This window comes from Prionailurus bengalensis, chromosome A2 (assembly GCF_016509475.1).
Source record: "Prionailurus bengalensis isolate Pbe53 chromosome A2, Fcat_Pben_1.1_paternal_pri, whole genome shotgun sequence".
In the NCBI taxonomy this organism is placed as follows: domain Eukaryota; kingdom Metazoa; phylum Chordata; class Mammalia; order Carnivora; family Felidae; genus Prionailurus; species Prionailurus bengalensis.
The window spans coordinates 54,455,526-54,476,229 of NC_057348.1; the positions used below are offsets into that span (position 1 = coordinate 54,455,526).

The 20,704-nt window shown below is 36.2% G+C and overlaps 1 protein-coding gene and 1 non-coding gene across 5 annotated transcripts in view; one reads left to right on the forward strand and one right to left on the reverse strand.

Annotated features, from left to right (window-relative positions):
- Nucleotides 1-20,704, reverse strand: part of TMCC1 (transmembrane and coiled-coil domain family 1) — a 248,172-nt gene that overhangs the window by 182,839 nt on the left and 44,629 nt on the right. For 2 of the 4 annotated variants that reach the window (XM_043588198.1, XM_043588197.1), the window contains exons 2-3: nt 11,632-11,687; nt 7,327-7,592 (exon numbers count right to left, since the gene is read on the reverse strand). In XM_043588198.1, the coding sequence (XP_043444133.1) occupies nt 7,327-7,551 (225 nt within the window). In that variant the 5' untranslated portion in view covers nt 7,552-7,592; nt 11,632-11,687. Of the gene's footprint in view, nt 1-7,326; nt 11,688-20,704 lie in introns of those variants that run through there. The other 2 variants (XM_043588195.1, XM_043588196.1) reach the window with 2 other exon arrangements.
- Nucleotides 18,802-18,905, forward strand: LOC122488786. The gene has a single exon (XR_006298709.1). It is a non-coding gene; the product is annotated as a U6 spliceosomal RNA (small nuclear RNA).

A 20,704-nucleotide genomic window follows, 5' to 3' on the forward strand; every position in this document is an offset into this window, starting at 1 on the left:
GTTATTAAAACATATCTAATCAAAATGTAAATGCCTGCATTTAGTATTTAAGTTCTGAAACACTCTAGTTGTGCAACATGCTGGCAGTGAAACCATGGGCATACTTAACTTCTCTATGCCTCTGTTGCTTCATGCAGAAAAAAAATAGGGCTGTTTTAGAATTAATGAGAAAACTATATAGTGTGTTTAAATATATTGCCTGCTACATAATAAGCACACAGTGAATGTAGCTATCATTATCACCACTCCCAAATATTTCTTGATTAATAAATATTTCAGGGGTGCCTGGGTGACTTAGTTAGTTGAGTGTTTAACTCTTGATTTCGGCTCAGGTCACAATCTCACAGTTGTGGGATTGAGCCCTGCGCTGGGACACATGGAGCCTGCTTAAGATTCTCTCTCTCTCTCCCTCTGCACCTCTCTCCCACACTCATATGTATGCACTCTCTCTCTCAAATTAAAATTTAAAAAATAAAAATATTTCATATATTGTACATAAAGGAAATTTAAATATTTTGATTTCTCTATCTCCAACTCAATATAAAAAAGTTACCATAAATTATGGTATTACAACAAAATATGTTGTAATACTACTCAATCAGTAAAAATCTAAAAAAGAATATTTATGGATATCTAAAAATGCTCAAGGCAGAATTTTAATAAAAAAGGATACAAAATTGTCCATTTAGTAAGATTCTAGTTTTATTTTTAAATGTTAATCTTAAAAGAACTAAATTTAAATGTTCTATGTATTTTGCATATTTAAGTAAGTAGTATATAGAGAAAACATGCCAAAATATTCGCAATACTTATTTTTGTTTTTTCCTTCTTTTACTCTGTATGTTCAATGTTTTCTACATTAAGCATGCTTCTTTCAAATTCAAAACATTTAAGTTATAAAACTTTCAAATCACAAAGCACTTACAGAAAAAAACTGCTTTTGTGAATTTGAAGATGACCCTTTAAATGATGTAACTGCAGGACACTGGATATGTCAACAAAATTTTTATGTGGGAAAAAGACAGACACTGGTAAATCCAAAAAGGAAGGGAACAAGAACCTTTGTGTTCAACATGTCATGATTGTTCCAACCAGGTCTCATTTCCATCATTAGGTCAAAGCCATGCTTTGTACATATTAGGCACAAATAAATACCTGCCAAATCTGAATTTAAAAAAGGAATCTAGCTTAAAGGCCAAGAACCTACTTTTAAAACTAGACTTGTTAAGTGGCAGATGGCTAAGGCAGAAGCAGCTGGCTTTCAAAACACAATGGCTACATTGGAAAATCAACTCAACATTTGTCTTAGGGTTATGTTTGTACATGCATACATGTACATGCAAGTCTGTAATAATGCTGTTAACTTAAATGGGACACAGATATCAATGTACTCAAACAATTACCACCAGTATTAAAACATTTCATCCTCAACACAAAAATAGAGGCACCCATATTTGGAATTTGAAACAATCTCTCATACTAAGATACAATAAAATAGAAGCTCTCCAAACTAATTTCCACTTAATTAACCAACCTGCCATATCATTCTCAAACTTCATTTTCTTTGAAAGACATGCAGATTTTATCCTCACAGGATAATCAGTGTTCATGGCTGGTACACTATGGTACACTCCCATATACACTTAAGCTGCTACATCAGTTTGTTAAGTTATATTCATTTATAACTAAATAATTTAATTAAATACTACATAAACCAATCAGATGAGCATAAAAGGGTTTGTTATTTCTATGAAAACACAGGTGCTTTGGAAAGACTCAAGAAAAGCACATTGCTTTTTTAAAAACGAATTTAAGGGGCACCTGGGTGGCTCAGTCGGTTGGGCGGCCGACTTTGGCTCAGGTCATGATCTCACGGTCCGTGAGTTCGAGCCCCGCATCGGGCTCTGTGCTGACAGCTCAGAGCCTGGGGCCTGTTTCGGATTCTGTGTCTCCCTCTCTCCGACCCTCCCCCGTTCATGCTCTGTCTCTCTCTGCCTCAAAAATAAATAAACGTTAAAAAAAAAAAAAAAAAACGAATTTAAAGTGGGCAAAGCCTTTCAAGAGATTAAAATCTAAGAGGCTGTCCCACACTGCTTCACAAGTGTCACCAGGTTATCGCTCCACTTTATAAAAACTTAAAAACTAGAAATTATAATCCATGCAATGAGTGCAAGAAAGGTACAAAAGTCCAATCAGTAGGTTTATATTTTAAAATTTTAAGGCCTTGGTTTTAAGTTAAAGTAAAATATTCAAAATACATACATACCATTTTTTTGATAATAAAAACTTCAACTGACTTTTGATTAAGTGACAAACTATTATATTGGCTAATATAATATAAACCCAATTATATTGGCTAAGAAGGTAAGTAGAGTACTTTAGGTTCCACCAATTTGTTGTTCACAAAGAGAATGTAGCCTAAACTCCTAAGAAGCAAATAAAAATCTAGTCAAATTTTATAAATCACAACTAATGTTACTGCATTCTGATTTTACACATGAATAACATGAGCTTTATCTCCCAGACTGGTGATTATAAATAAAATTATTAAAACTATAAGAAGTCCATTCTTCAGCAAGTGTTAACTAAGCAAATAGCAAACTGTCTGAATGAATGACTATTCTGCTAATTCTGAAGAATCGTCAGATCACTTAAATGTCTAGAAATAATTAACATCAATTTTTAGAAATAATCTTTTTAAAATCACCAGCCAATCTTTACCAACTGCATAAAAAATAAATATTACCTTTTCATGCCATTAGAGAAATACAAATTAAAAACCCCAATGCAATACCACTCACAAACTAGAATGGCTAAATTTAAAAATGATGACAACACCAAATATTGATGAGGATGTGAAGAAACTAAAATTTTCATACACTGCTGACAGAAATGCAAAATGGCACAGTCACTTTGTAAGTTAAACATGCATCGTGATAAATATATACGTGGTCTTCATTTCAGGTTCCTGGCACAGAGCTCCTGAAACCCTTGGATTTCTGGAGTGTGTGCTAATTGGATGACTAGTAGCCCCAGGATAGCTTTAGGATAGATGCAGAGTGCCAGAAAGACCAAGGCTCAATTAGAGGAGTGGAACTTTCATCCCCACCTCTCAACCTCCTGGAAAGGGAGAGGTTTTGGAAATGAGGTAATCACCAATGGCCAGTGATTTAACCAACTGTACATGCATAATGTAGCTGCCACAAAACTCCCTAAATGACACGGTTCAGAGAGCTTCCACGTTGGTGGACACTATGTGTTGGGAGGGTGGTGTACCTAGAGAGACACGAAAGCTGTGCATCACCAAACCTCCCCATCTACCTTGCCCTAGGCAGCTATTGTACTTTGGTGGTCCTGAATTGTATCCTTTATAATAAACCAATAAATGTAAGTAAAGTGCCTTTCTGGGTTCTGTGAGCCATTCTAGTAAATAACCAAACCTGAACAGGGAGTTGTAGAATAAATAGTTGGTTGGTCAGAAGCACAGGTGGGAACCTGAGACTTCCAACTGACATCTGAAGTGGAACCAAGTCCTTTAACAGTGAGATCTACATTAACTCTAACGAGTTACTGTCAGAATTTAATTGAATTGTAGGACACCCAGTTGGTGTCAGAACTGGTTGTCAGCGTGGGGAAAAAAAAAACATACATTGGGCGTCAAAAGTGTTTTTGAGTTAAAACAAGGCAGACACATTTACCATATGAATCAGAGAAATGAAAACATTAAGTCCTACATACAAAAGTTTATAGCAGTTTTATTAATAATAGCGAGAAAATGGAAATAATCCAAATGTCCATCAACCAGGGAACAAATAAACAAATAGATACACATCAGAATACTACTCAGCAAGGAAAAGAAATGATGCAACAACTAATTCTCCAAAGCAGTATGCTAAATGAAAAAAGCCAAACACAAAAGACTACATACTGTATAATACCACTTATAATAAATTCTAGAAAAGGCAAAACAATAGTAATAGAAAGTAGATCAGTGGTAGCCAGAGGCCAAGGATTAGAGAAAATAGGACAGACTACAGCAAAGGGGCATAAGAAGTCAGCGCGGGGTGATGGAAATGTTCCACATCATGACTACTGTTTTATGACCACACCTTTTTAAAACTAATCAACTGTATATTTAAAGTTGGTGGGTTTGCATGGACACCTCACTGGCTCAGTCAGAAGAGTGTGCAACTCTTCATCTCAGGGTCGTGAGTTCGAGCCCCACATTGGGTATAGAGATTACTTAAATAAGTAAAAACAAAACAAAACAAAACTTAAAAATAATTGGTGGGTTTTCATAAAAATACTAGAAGGTAGTAATTTCTCTGACATCAGTGGGAGTAACATTTTTTTAGGTATGTCTCCTGAGGCAAGGGAAACAAAAGCAAAAACAAACTATTGGGACACTTCATCAAAACAAAAAACTTCTGCATAGCAAAGGAAACAATCAACAAAAAACTAAAAGACAATCTACTGAATGGGAAATGACATATCCAGTAAAGGGTTAGTATCCAAAATATCTGTAAAGAACTTATATAACCAAAAATACAAATAATCCAATTAACAATGCAAAGACATGAACAGACATTTCTCTAAAGAAGACATATAGATGGCCAATAGACACATGGAAAGATGCTCAACATAATTCATCATTAGGGAAATGCAAATCAAAGCCACAATGAGATATCACCTCACACCTGTCAGAATGTCTAAAATCAAAAACACTAAAGAATTGGTGAGAATGTGGAGAAAAAGGAACTCTTGTTTACTGTTGGTAGAAATACAAATTGGTGCAGCCACTGTGGAAAACAGTAGAGGTTCCTCAAGAAATTAATAATAGAACCACAACAGCATCCAGTAATTGCACTACTGGGTATTTACCCAAAGAATACAAAAAACACTAATTTGAATACATATATGCACCTGTATATTTACTGCAGCATTATTTACAATAGCCATATTATGAAAGCAATCCAAGTAACCAATGACAGATGAATGGACAAAGAAAATATGGTACATATACACAATGGAATACTATTCAGTCATTAAAAAGAATGAAATCTTGCCATTTGCAACAACATGGATTGATCTAGAGAATACAATGCTAAGTGAAATAAGTCAGAGAAAGACAAATATTGTATCATTTCATTCACATGTGGAATTTAAGAAACAAGATGAATGATTAAAGGAAAAAAAAAGGACAAACCAAAAGAACACTCGTAACCATAGACAACAAACAGACGGTTACCAGAGGGGAGGTGGGTAGGGGGTGTTGAATGAAACAGATGAAGGGGATTAAGAGTATATTTATCTTGATGAGTAGTATTAATATATGGAATTGTTGAAATGACTATATTATACACCTGAAACTAACACTATACTGTTAACTACACAGGGATTAAAATAAAACAATGAAGTAAAATCGGTGGATTTTTCTGTAAATACATGTATTAAAGAAACAATTATTAAAAATGTTCCCCCCCGGCTCTCTATGAAGTTTTCTAAAGCAATATAAACACACACAATATGCTTTACTTACAATTTTTTTCTTTTTTTTTTTTTTGAGAGTGGGGGGAGGGTGCACATGAAAGGGCAGAGGGGCATGGCGGGGTAGAGAGAGAGATCCACACCCAATGCAGGTCTCAATCTTGACCCTGAGCTAAGATCATGACCTGAGCCAAAATCAAGAGTCAGATGCTTAAGTGACTGAGCCACCCAGGCGCCCCTAATTTTTAACATAAAAGTCTATAATCACAGAATCACGTGTAAAAAAAAAAAAATTTCTTAGTGTTCTCTGGTACAGATTAAGACAAATTATATAGTTGCACTGTTAGTTATTGTCAACTAGATTGTATAATCAATGACCAAATGTCCTTTTTATTTCAAAGATAACTATTATGGGGGCGCCTGGGTGGCTAAGTAGGTTAAGTGTCTGACTTGGGCTAAGGCCATGATCTCATGGTTCAGTTCATGAATTCGAGCCCCGCTTCAGATTCTATGTCTCCCTCTCTCTCTGAACCTCCCCCGCTCACACTCTCTCTCAAAAATAAACATTAAAAAAAAAAAGGTAACTATTATGCACATAAATTTACATTATTTTCCTCATTTATACCTTTAATTTTAATGATGTGAATCATTATTCTGATGATTGCTATTCTGGTGAATATGTTATTCAGACAGGCTTAACTTCTTAAAATGATCTACTGTCTATTACTCATTTGTTTCTAATGTCACATTTAGATGGAGAGGTTTAAAGGTTCTAGATTCAATATTTATATTTCCAGGCTAAATATTCAGTAAAATAAATTTGCCTGTGCCAGAAGCAGACACAGTATAAAAGTGAGACTGATTAATCATTAAAACTTAAGGAATACATAAAAATAAATCCAAAACACAGCAAGATGGTGACTTATAGGGCAGACCTGGCCCACAAATATGTTCAGTTTGGCTTCTATACTAACAGGTTAAAAATCAGCAAATGAGTAAACTCATTTTCAAATTTCTCAAATCAGAAGACCTGGCAAGACTGGGCTCACAGTCCCAAATCACAACCATCAGCTAAAGCTAAGAAGACATTGCCCCTTTAGACAGGACTTGCACTCTCCACTTTGTCCTAGACCCATAACATGACTTCACTCATTGTTACTACCTGCCTGGCTACATGTACCTAAGTTTTCAAACCTTACCAGAACTATTTCTACTATGTGCCTTTAACTAAGTTATTTTCATAAAACTAAGTTTTACGAAAAGAGCTCCCCCTAAATTTGTTAAGCCTAGTTCTCCCATCCAGGCAAACCTAAAAAACCTGTTTATTAAGAGTAAATTATAAGAATGCATGCACTTTATGACAGAATGCAAAATGTATACTGAATGCTGATGATGTGGCACAGTATATGAAAACTATAACCAATTTGGTATATTCCCATGCTAAGCAGACAAACCCAGATTCTAGAACTTTCTTGCCTTCATTAATGTAAGAAAGTCAATTCATGTGCAAAACCAAAACAAGAATCATCTTTGCTCCTCTACCATAAAACTGAGCCCTTAACACACAAAAGGCACATGAAACATACTGAAGGTTTTAGCAAAAGGGTAAAATAAACAGAACATAGCAATATGTTAGGAAGCAAATAGGAATATAATTATAGGGATCCATTCATTAGCTAGAATGAGTATTCATCCCATGTATTTAATGGGAAAAAAACCTATTTTTTGCCACAATTTTGAGGTCCTTGCTATCTCTTTTTAGCTACCAAAAAGAAGTTTGGAGAGTCTTAGATATAAAGAACAGTAAGTTAACAGAAAAAGGAAATCTGGCAGACTTACCCGCTCTATAGTTGCCTCATCCCCTGGCAGACATGCAGCAGCAGCAGCACAAGCTATTTCCATCATAGCAGAGCTGGTTGGAGCATCAGTTGTAGATGAAGACCTGGGTCGGCCCGACTGCATAACAGTTGCCATCTCCTGGCCAGATTTCCTGTTGATTTGGGGGCTTCCCTTTGGGGCCTCTGGCTTGCCCCGCCTACTATGTAAGCTTGTCCCTCTCTTCATCTTGGGTGGCACTCGAATCTGCTGCAGGACACGATTCAGAGCTGTGGGGTGGGTGGGGACACCATCAATCTCAGCACATGCGTTCTGGCTTTCCAGATCCATTTCAGGTTCTGGATCTGCCTGAATTTGTTGCACATCGTGTGGAGACACTGATGACCTCCTGCGCTGGTGCTGGAAGAGATGCTTCAAGCCTTGGCCAATCACATTAATGTTCTCCAAAGCATTGTGGGTCATTTTAGACAGCTTCTGTTCTGATTCTGTCTGCTTTCTGGCCTCGGCATCTTGGGATTTGCCTCCAGGATCAGGGTCCTCATATAACTGTTCACTGCCCGAAGGCTCCATCAGTAGATTTAATATGCTTATTTGCAAACTCAAAAAATTTTAAACACACCAAGACTGTCAAATTAGGTAGGCATTTGCTTCAACAGTAACTACACATGCAGCTGTGAGACGGAGGCTTCATGCCTATCTAATGCTTAAAAAAAAAGAAGAAGAAAAGCAAAGAAAGAAAGAAAAGAGCATCTTATTATAAGTCCATGCAGAATTTTCAGTGTTAAAGAAAAAAACATGCCACTAGCCAAACAAACAGGCAATATCATTAAGCAATCTTTAATCAGAAGATTAAAAGACAGTTTTCTAGATAATGGGCAATGATTATTTTCTAGAATAGGAAAAAAGCTAAAAATAAGTACACAGCAAATGAAAATAGCAATGTTAAAAAAAAAAATCCCTACAGGTTTCAACATATGAAGAACTGAATACCAGAGGAGTCATCTTGGAATGGAAACCATAATAATAGTTTACAGAACAGCCATTACTTGGGAAATCAAGAAGGAACAGACCATTCATACGTACAGTCTAGATAAGGCAATTTAATTCCTCTCAGTCACAACCACAGTTAATTGTCCATATGCTGAAACTCAGCAAAGTAAATTCAAAGAATAATAGTGAGAAGTGGACATCCCAATCTAACTGTGGATTTTAATGGAAAAGAGAAATTTTTTGTTACCAATCATATTCATCAGTCACTGGTAAACAGGGGTGTTTATTGAGAAGAAAATGGAAACAAAAATCTTGCAAGTTGAATTCTCCACTGAACACAAAGGACCATCTGGCACCATATGAGCAAATGATCCAGGCAGAATCTGTCTCTACAGAAACTAGAGCTTTGCCCTGTACCAACTATCAAGAAGACAGCTTCAGAGTCACTCCAGAGGTGGGGAACAAGAAGCAAGACAGTTTACATTTCAAATGGACAAGTGTTGAACAGCTGGGAGTTGGTCCCCACCCCCACCCTACCCTATGAAAAAGAGAGTCAAAGAAATCCCTTTCTTTGAATAGTGTCATCTCTGACAGAAGCTTCTCACATATCCACACAAATTAAAAGCAACGAAGTAACACAGTAACTGGGTAGACGGAAGAGTAGAGAAAAATAAAGGTTAAAATGCAATCACACACCAATATTAAATGCAGGAAATTAAAAGGAAGCTGAAACTAAGAGATGTAAAGTCAGCAAAACTGCCATGGTTATGGAAATCACATGCAAAAAAAAAGGAAAGGAGATGGTAGGGATGAGATTTAATGGAAAGAAACAGTACTTTTGTATTGAGGTTCTGCAAATATATAAGTTTGTATTAATGCACAGAACCTGAGGACAAAATATGATATAGGATGTTCTTTATTTCCCTATTTTCCCTCAATTTTTTGTTCAACGAGCTTTAAAACTCCCTGCACTACCAAGTACTTTGAACAGCCTAAGTCACTACTAGTAAGGCCCTATGGGGGTCATGTTCTGGGGATATGGAGACTCCTTGCCACCAAGTAGCAATCTAGAAGGCATAAACTAGCTGGAATGTAAGAGTTAACTGTGAACTAAAGGATACTAGAGTTCAGAGGGGTAGGAATGCAAACCCTCTAGTTTTCTTCTTGGTAACTACTCTCAGAAGGAAGACCTTCTTACCGTGTATATGGCACTGTCATTGTGGCTCTGCTGTCCATATTCTTTCATACTTATTTACTCATCTCCTGACCTCTTCATGACTCAGAGGCATAAACATCACGACAGACTTAAAGACATTTATCTCTCACCAGTACCTTCCCACTTTCTAAATACTACAAAATTCTTTGCTCCTAAATTAGGCAAATGAGTAGCAGTCATGAGAACAGGAAATTTCACTGCTTGTTGCTTAAACTCTTTGTGGTCATGCTGAAATCCTGCCATACCACCGGGGCCTCTTGCCCTTTTCCTGATTGCACATTGCTTTTGTTTTTCCTCTTCCCATTGAGGGAGCTCAGAATGAAACCCTTAATCCTTATTAGTTAATGACTGTCTTGGCCTTTACTGGAGTTTTCTGGGGCTCCTTGAGGGCAAAAATATTGCCAATATTGCCAGTAGTACATATATTTAATTATACTCACCTTCACTCATGAGTTTGTGGAGCACACTAATAGTTATTGAATTATTTCCACCCTACAAAGCATTGAGCCCCTCAGAGAAGAAGGGCTATGTAACCAAGATACTCCAGTAACTAATCTGGGCAATTGAGACCCTGAGAAGATGGGAAGATGTGAAAGCAGCAGACTAATAAGGTAGTAATTTACCTTTCTCCTTATTTGTATTCCATTAGCTAAATAATACAACTGATTTTTTTGTTGTATCTGGAAGCAAAAGATAGAAGTTTCTCCCATGAGAGTAAAAGATACCACAATAAAGGAATGGTGTCAAAGTTAGCTGGAAAACCAAATAAATAACGTACTTTACTTGTCCTATATATAAAGATGTTACCTGTAAACCTGTTTCTTTGGGCAGTGTTATAAGCTAATCAAATGGCCATCTGATAATTAAAAAAAAAAGGGGGGGGGGACATAATACATTTTTAACATAACTTCATTTGAGATTTCACTAGCATCTGTACATCATCTTTATTTTCAAACAACTGGAAATGATGACTGATTACAAATAAAAAAATAACAGCATTCCTAAGAAAACCTAGAAACAGAGTGTCAATTTCCAAGCCAAAGCTTGCACAGGCTATCTATACAGCTGCAAAGGTTATATACTACAACAGTAATAAATTCTGGGATTTCTAAAGGCAAGACATACCTTAATCATACTAAGCAGAGGCCTATTTAGCATGGAACCCTAAAAAACCAAAATTAAGCTTTAAACATCAAGTTCTAATATAAGAATTTTTAAAAACAACCTGTTGCACTGACTCTAAAATGTACTAGTATTTATACTTGTATCTATTATCTGCATTACTGCTGTGATAACAATACAAACAAAAAATATGGTCAAATTTTTGAAGCTTGTTAAAATTTTCTGTAGGTCAACAGAAAATCTTTAAGGCTACCTTTTGATATACACCAAATATGATGGAAGGTCAAATACTGTGTCCAAAATACCAAAGACAGTGATGGTATACTGCTGACAGTAAGAATGCAAGCACTAAACAAATTCAATAATGCCAAAATTTTTTAGGACTCCCTTATTTTCTCCTTTAAGACAGCAAATTCAAATGAGTAACCCTGCTCAGTTTATAAAACTCTCCAAACAATATATTGAGATGCCTGGTTTAACACAAGTTCAATCATAAAGTATCATAAGATAGAAATGTTGGCTTCACTTTTATTCACTCAGCTTCTCTGAAAAGTAAAGTTTTTATAAGTAAACCAGAAGAAGTAAAGAAAGAGAAAAGGGAGTAGAAGGATGTAAGGAAAAAGAGGGGAAAGAATACAAAGTAAGGAAAAGAGAAGGAAAAGGTAGCTATCTACAGACCAGGTATTTCAGAGAACTTTGTTAAATTCTCCGAAATTTTAACAATTTTTCTAGAAAGACATAATACACCATTACTTCACATTCAAGAAACAATCTACTCTGAATTAAAATCAGAAATAAGTTTAAAAGTTATGTTTTAAAACTCTGGCAAAGGTTTAGGAGGGTGCTCTGGAAAACCATTCAAATTCTATATAAATTATCTTTATTTCTTTTTTTCTTTACTTTTTTTTTCTTTTCTGATAGATATGGTGACCAAAGCTTTTTGGCTTGGCTATCAACCAAGCCAAGAGTTGTATACTTGCCTTTATCACTCTTCTTCAAGCACTTCTAAGGTGTACAGGAATCCTTTCAGGAAAAGCTGAAAGTGAACATTAAGAATTACAAAGTGAAAAACTTAGATGGGTAGCTTATCTATTACATATACACAGAAAAAAACTGAGTTTATATGTTTATGTTAATATTTATCTTTCACTGGTAGGAGTAGGGTAATTTTTTCTAATATTTTTCAGTGTCTTCTAATTTTTCACAAATGTTATGAAGAAAAATTATAATCAACAAAGAAGATATTTTTGAAAAAAGTGCTAACTTGTTAGTACTTAAGGAAGTGCACATGTAATAAATAGCAATGAATATTTTTACACTCTCATACTGAATTAGGAATGGCTATTAATTTTAAACTTAAAATGAAATGCAAAGCAAGCACATAAAGACAATTTTATAAGCAAATATTTTTTCAAGTAGTTTGCAATTCTAGATCTGTAATATTGCATTCAAAGCTAACTCTTAAAAACTGTATCTACCATGTACAATTGAGAATCAAGATGCATGAAAATTGAAATTTTTGTGGAAAACGACCTTCTGACAGCCATTACCAGAGAAACTATTTAATTAAACAAGTATTGGGGGAGCATTTGTTTTATGCTCAGCATTATACAGACCAAATGAAAGCATATTACCCTGCCCTGGAGGAACTCACAATCTGGGACGGAAAGTCAGATTCACGTACTTAAAACGAAAGGAAACTAGCACAAAACCATATTATTAAGCTAAAATGTGTGAAGAAAACTGCAATTAATATTAGAAGATCAGTTAAGAACAGATTTGTTCAGGAAAGCTTCATGAAACTTTTAACTGAGCTTTGAAGGATGAGAAAATGGATGAATAAGCAGGAAGATATGGACTAAGATTTCCATCTAGAAGAGCAGTAAACACAATATGTTTGGGGGCCAGTAAAGATGCTAGATGACTCTACTGGTCTATATACATTACTAAGGCAACTGAAGAATGGGGTGGCTCATGGGTAGATGTGAGAGAGGACTTCCTATCACATAGTCTTTTGTACCTTTTGAATTCTGTGCCTTACGACTATTATTACATATTGAAAAATAAACATATTTTTAAAAAGGAAGGAATCACATGTTTTAATCTCTGGGGTAAACATTTAAAAAGTAGTAAAATAATACATAATTACTATGATAATAGAAAGGAAATACAAATTAAAATGCCCAAATGAATGCAAAAAGGAGGGTAGATCACAGAACAAGTAGAACTTAATATAAAAGCAAAACATAAGGTGTCAAATAGAAGCTCAAATATTCCAGTAACTACACTAATATAATCAGACCAAAAGACAAAAATTATTGCACTAGTGTTCACAAAAATCACTCCTAAAATAAAAAGAAAACAGTTAAAAATAGGGGCACCTGGGTGGCTCAGTCGGTTGCGCATCAGACTTCGGCTCAGGTCATAATTTCACGGCTCTGTGAGTTCAAGCCCTGCACTGGGCTCTGTGCTAACAGCTCAGAGGCTGGAGCCTGTTTTGGATTCTGTACCTCCCCCTCTCTCTGCCCCTCCTCCGCTCCCACTCCGTCTCTGTCTCTCTCAAAAATAAACAAACATTTTTAAAAAGGCGGGGAGGCACCTGGTTGGCTCAGCTGGTTAAGCGCCTGACTCTTGGCTTCAGCTCAAGTCACAATCTCACAGTTTCATGAGTTTGAGTCCCACTTCGGTCTTGGGATTCTTCCTCCCTCCCTCCCTCTCTCTTTCTCTCTCTGCCCCTCCCCTGCTCACACTGTCTTGGTCTCTCTCAAAAATAAATAAACTTAAAAAAAAAAAAGAAAAAACAGTTAAAAAGTATAGGAAGGTCATACAGACATAAACTAAAAGAAAGCCTCTCTAGCCATATTAATAGTACTCAAAGTAGACTTTAATGCAAAAAGCATTTGTAGGCGTATAATTCATAGAATTCAAGTATAACTCATGAGTAAGATATAACAATTTAAGATTCGTACGCACGTAATAACATAGCCTTCAAATATATAAAGTGAAAGTTGGAAAAATTACAAATAGTGAAAAATATCCATAATCACAATGGGGAAACTTTTAACAACTCTGAGTAGCTGACCAATGACTCAGAAAGAGATTAGAAAAGGATAAAAATATAGATTTGAATAGCATGATTAACCAGACCTACACTACCCAATAACTGAAGAATAAATACTCTATCAAGCACAGAGATCTTTTACCAAAATTGATCATATGCTGAGCCCTAAGGTAAGTCTCACAAGTTACTCTGTGACCACAGTGTGGATTCCTAATGTTCAGAGAGTGAAAAGAATCACACTCTTCCTACCCGAACCCCATTTTCTCTTGATCTAACCTCTAGCAATACAGCAGAGATGGGAAGTTGGGCCACACGGGTGAAGGCGGGAAGGAAATACAGGCTTCCAATTATGGAATAAGTCATGGAAATAAAAGGCACAGCATAAGGATACAGTCAATGTAACAAAGTAACATCGATGTAAAGACACAGATGGTAGTTATACTTGAGGTGAATGAACACAGCATAATACATAAGCTTGTCATATCACTAAGCTGTATACCTGAAACTAATGTAACACTGTTATGTCAACTATACTCAAAAAAACATACATACATAAATTTTTAAAATACAGCAGGGATAGAGCAACACAGAGGCTGGACAAATACCCAAAACCCGGAAAAAGGGAAAGCTTTCTCTCCAACTAAAGGAAATATAGTCCCAAGAGCATGGAAGAATTCCATTGCAGTTAGGAGGATTTAAAATATAATTTTGACAAACTGCTTAAGACTGAATGTGGGCTAACATGAGGCTGGAAAGCCCCTGGGGGCTGCAATCATAAGAGTTCTCACCCTGATGTACGCTTTTTTCCAGAAACTTCAAAAGAATCTCTAATGCAGGGGCGTGGATCTGAGAATATGCAGAAAAAGCTCCTCATCCTTGCCCTCACCCATACCTATGGAGCTTGAAGAGTAGAATAGCCAATGCCAATCAGCCGAGATCTATTTCCCCCATCTCCCTATGGAACAAAAGGCTGAATCTGCAAAGAAAAATTCATCAAATACCCAGAGGACACTGGTAGAATCCCACTAGAGCTGAAGGAAAGAAAAAGAGACTGAGGATACTGACACACAATTTTCACTCTCTGTAAAGTAACAATAACCTTAATGCAGGGTGAGAGAGGTTTGAAAAACCTTAACTTTAAAAACCTTACGTTTTAGGGGTAACTGGGTGGCTCAATCGGTTAAGCAAATGACTTTGGCTCAGGTCATGATCTCCTGGTTGGTGACTTAAAGCCCCAAGTCAGGATCTGTGCTGATAGCTCAGAGCCTGGAGACTGCTTCAGATTCTGTGTCTCCCTCTCTCTCGCCCTCCCCCACTCACACTTTCTCTCAAAAATAAACATGAAAAAAAAATTTTAATTAAAAAATTTTTAATAAAAAAATAAGTAAAATCCTTAGGTTTTAAAAATTAATCTAGACACTGCAGGTAGGTAAAAAAGAAAGAAGAGGAGAAACTCTACCCAAGGAAGTGGAATGTAAAGTTTTGTGAAGCCCACATCTACAAGACCCAGATTCTAACATCTGCCTAAATCTGAGGCTTAACAGACCATCAAGAATTCCTCTTATCCTCCATTACCACACTAACAGGCTCCAAATAAAAATAACAGTGGAATATAGCTGCAAGAGACAGACTCTGAGAAACAGTATAGAGGGAAAATCCAAAGCTAAGCATGGAGATAAGGGACGCTAGGAGACAAAGGACACTAGAAAAACTTGAAGTCTCTGGGTTCCCATGGCAAGAACAAATATCAACTCTGGTAACCATGGCAATAATAAACTTCAAATATAGCCCAACCCCTAACAAATTAACACAAATTCCACCTTAAATGAGAGCAGAAAAAGGGATGCCTGGGTGGCTTAAGTGAGCATCTGGACTCTTGATTTTGGCTCAGGCCATGATGCCAGGGTCTAGCAGAAATTTGCAGTCTTCTTCAAGCATATAAAATATTTACTTCAGTATCTCCTATCCTATACAATATGTTCAGCTTTCAACAAAAAAATTATGAAGTATGCCAAAAACACAGCTTGAAGAAACAAAGCAATCATCAGAACTAGATTCAGATATGACAGATTTTGGACCTAGAAGGGAATTTATAAATTCAGAGACATGGAAATTATAAGAAAGGATCAAGTGGAAATTCTAGAAATAAAAACAGTAACAAAGAACAAAAGTTTATTAGTAGACTTGAAACAGCCGAAAAAAGAATCAGATAAGCTAACAGAAATTACCCAAATTGAAAAGTAAAGAAGAAAAAACAGTAGGAAAATAAAACAGGAGAGAACATCTGAGAACTGTGGGAAAAAATCAAACAATGTAACATACACATACTTAGAATGGCAGGAGACAGAAAGAATGGAGAAGAAGTATTAGAATGCCGAAGAACTAAGCAAAATTAGTGACAAGGCACCAAACTACAGACTTAAGAAGCTCCAAAAACAAATAAGATAAATATATCCTCCCCCACCAAAATACACATGCCTGGGCCTATCATATTTAAATTGCTGAAAGGCAAAGAGAAAATCTTGAAGATAGCAAGAGAGGGGAAAACATATTGCATACAGAGGAACAAAAATAAGGATTATAATAAACTTTGTCAGAAACGTTGCCAAGTAAGAAGACAATGGAGTGACAACTTAAAAATGTTGAAAGAAAAAAACTGCCCAGCCAGTACTCTATATCAAGTAAAAATATTCTTCATAAGGAGAAATAAAGACTCTCTCAGACAAACAAAAACAAAGAATTCATTGCCAGCAGACCCACCATACAAGAAATATTAAAGGAAATTCTTCAGGCAGAATGGATACAGGTGAAAAGCTTGGATCTACCCAAAAAATGAATAAACGAAAGTACAATAAAGTCTTTCCTCTTTCAGATTTTTAAAAAAAATTTTTTAACGTTTATTCATTTTTGAGAGATGGAGAGAGACAGAGCATGAGTGGTGGAGGGGCGGAGAGAGAGGGAGACACAGAATCGGTAGCAGGCTCCAGGCTCTGAGCTGTCAGCAAAGAGCCTGATGTGAGGCTTGAACCCACGGGCCACGATATCATGATCTAAGCTGAAGTCGGACGCTTAACTGACTGAGCCACCCTGGCACCCCTCTCTTTCAGATTTTTAATTACTCTAAAATACAATTGTTTGGAGCAGTGAACAACGTACTGGTTATTTATGGCGTATGTAATAAAATATATTAACAACAGTGACAGTGAAAGGAAGAATTAGGAACATAAAATATTAAGATACATGCACTACATGTGAAGTGGTATAATTTGAAGGTATACTAAAATTATTTTAAAACATATACTGTAAATCCAAAGACAACAACTAAAAACCATTTTAGGTGAGTATAAATAAGTCAACAGGGAGGATATAATACTAATAAAAAGCTCAATTCACACTACAGAAGGCAAAGGAAAAAAGAAATGCAACAAATATAAACAGCTAGCAAGATGGTAAGTTTTAATCTAATTATTACCAAATAGTTATTAATAATAACTAATTAATAATTAATTACTTTGGGGCGCCTGGGTGGCGCAGTCGGTTAAGCGTCCGACTTCAGCCAGGTCACGATCTCGCCGTCCGTGAGTTCGAGCCCCGCGTCAGGCTCTGGGCTGATGGCTCGGAGCCTGGAGCCTGTTTCCGATTCTGTGTCTCCCTCTCTCTCTGCCCCTCCCCCGTTCATGCTCTGTCTCTCTGTGTCCCAAAAATAAATAAACGTTGAAAAAAAAAAAAATTTAAAAAAAAAAAAAAAATTAATTACTTTAATAATATGGTCTAAAAAAACACCAGTTAAAAGACAAATTGTTAGACTGGATGAAAAAGCATGATCAAGCTAAAAGCCATCTACAAAAAGTCCACTAAATATAAAGATTAAGGAGCGCCTGGGTGGCCAGTCGGTTAAGCATCCAACTTTGGATCAGGTCCTGATCTCATGGTTCATGAGTTCGAGCCCCATGTCAGGCTCTGTGCTGACAGCTCAGAACCTGGAGCCTGCTTCAGATTCTGTGTCTCCTCTCTCTGCCCTCCCCCACTCACACTCTGTCTCTCTCTCTCTCTCAAAAATAAATTGACATTAAAAAAAACCTTTTTTTTTAATATATAAAGATTTAGATAGGAAAAGGTAAAACAATAGAAAAAGATACCATACACTCACCAAAAGAAAGTACAGCCAAATCAATTTCAAAGCAGACTTCAGAATCAGAAAGACTGTCTAGGATAAGAAGGCCACTACATAATGATAAATGGGTCAATTCTCCAAGAAGAATGTAACAATCATAAATACATATGCACTCTAAAATAAGAGCTTTAGGGGTGCCTTGGTGACTCAGTCAGTTGAGCATCCATCCAACTCTTGATTTCAGCTCAGGTCATGGTCCTGGGGTGGTGGGATTGAGCAGCAAATTGAATTCCATGCTAAGCATGGAGCCTGTTTGCACTGGTCTCTCTCTCTCTCTCTCTCTCCCCCCCACCCTCCCTCCTGCCTTCTGCCCATTTCCCTCACTTGTGCTCTCTCTCTGGAATTAAAAAAAAAAAAAAAAAAAAAAAACTATTAAAATAAGAACTTTAAAATACATGAGGCAAAAACTGATGGATCTAACAAGAGAAACAGACAAATCTACAATTATAGTTAAAGAGTTTTGGGGTGCCTGATGGCTCAGTTAGGTGAACGTCTGACTCCTGATTTTGTCTCAGGGTCATGAGGTCATAAAGTCAAGCCCTGCATTGGGCTCCACACTAAGCTTGAAGCCTACTTGGGATTCTTTCTCTCTCTCTTCTCCTCTCCCCTAACTCTCTCTCTAAAATAACATAACATAACATAACATAACATAACATAACATAACATAACATAACATAACATAACATAAATAAATAGATAAATAGATAAAAAGACTTTCAACTCAGTAACTGTTAAAACAAGTAGGCAGAAAATCAGGAAGGAGACCTCAATAGTACTACCACCTAACTTACATGACATTTGCAAAACACTTTACCCAGTAACTGGTAAATATACATTCTTTTCAAGTGCACTTGGAACCCTCACAAAGACATATTATATTCTGTGCCATAAAATAAATCTCAACACTATTTTTTTGTGCTCGCTTCGGAAGCACATATACTAAAATTGGAACGATACAGAGATTATCATGGCCCCTGTGCGAGGGTGACACGCAAATTCGTAAAGCATTCAGTATTTTTACAAAACAGAAGAGACTCATAAATATGGAGAACAAACTGAGGGTTACTGGAGGGGTTGCGGGAGGGGGGATGGGCTAAATGGGTAAGGGGTACTAAGGAATCTACTCCAGAAGTCATGGTTGCACTATATGCTAACTAATTTGGATGTAAATTTTAAAAAATAAAAAATAAAATTTAAAAAAATAAAATATTGTTTTTTATGATGTAAAGTACATTCTCAGATCACAATGAAATTACATTAAAATAAATTAGCAAAAGATCTGGGAAAGTTGCCCCAAATACTTGGATATTAAACAATATACTCCTAAATAACCCATGGGTAAAAGAGGAAGCCTAGAAAAAAACAGAAATATTTTCAAATAAGTGAAAATGGAACATCAAAACTTGTGGGATGTTAAAACAGTGCCCAGAGAAAAATTTAGTTTTAAATGCATATACAGTAAAACCTTGGATTGCGAGTAACTTGCTCTGTGAGTGTTCTGCAAGACGAGCAAACATTTCTAATAAATTTTAACTTAATGAGTGATGTCTTGTAATACAAGTAGTATGTGACACCGAACATCACATGATTACATGATCACAACTGAGCCAATGGTTCTTCTCTCTCCCGCTGTCTCTGCAGGATTGTGGATGATTGTCTCCCATGCTCAGATGCTCCGTCTCAGGCCACAGCATTTGGCAGAAATCAGGGTTTTTCAGAAGGTTGGAAGGTACCCACAACTGGCACTAGTGTATTTTTTTGTCACTTCAAAGCACCTATAGACAGTCCTTTGCTTTTCCATACAAGAGTAAGCTTAGGAATGCTTTGCTTCATTCTAGGTCAGGCTGCCTGCAGACATAGACCCTTTCCTCTGCTGCCTTGTTGCCAGTTACATTAAATACAGTATCTGACAGCAGTTGATTAATACTGTACTGTAGTCAACATCTTTGTGAGTGTATACAATGGCCCCCATGCAGAAAAAGATTCCATTGGGCCAAAAGATAGCAGTGATTCCATTAGTGATAGTGAACCCTCCTCCTCTCACACCAGTCAGGAAGGTTTTCAAAAGTAAGTGCAGGCTAATTTATTTTTCTTTATATTTTGTATTTTCTCTACTATTTTATATTAGATTACAGTATTGTAATCATTTTTATATGAATATTTTTGGGTTGTAGAATGAATTATCTGAGTTTCCATTATTTCTTATAGGGAAATTCACTTTGATACACAAGAGCTCTGGATTACAAGCATGTCTCCGTGATGAATTATGTTCACAAACCAAGGTTTTACTGTATTAAAAAAGACCTAAAATCAATAATTTAAGCTTCTACTTTAAGAAACTTAAAAGATCAAATTAAATCTAAATCAAAGTGAAAGTGAAAGAAAAAAATAATAAAAATTAGGGCAGAAATCAATGAAACTGAGAACAGAAACACAATGGAGAAAAATAAATGAAAGCAAAAGCTGGTTCTTTGAAAAGATCAATAAAATTAATGAACTAGTTGTAGCCAGGCTAACCAAGAAATGGGAAAGACACAAATTACCACTAACTGGAATAAAAGAGAGGGGACATTAACACTGACACAACAGATATTAAAAGGGTAATAAATACAACAAACCCCTCTATGCCCATAATTTTGATAGCTTAGATGAAATGAACCAATTCCTTCAAAGGTGACACAAACTACAAAACCTATACAAGGAGAAATAGATAACCTGGATAACTCTGTATCTAAATAAAGTGAATTTGTAGTAGTAACCCCTCAAAAAAAGGGAAAATCCAGACCCAGATGGTTTTACTGATTAATTCTACCAACTA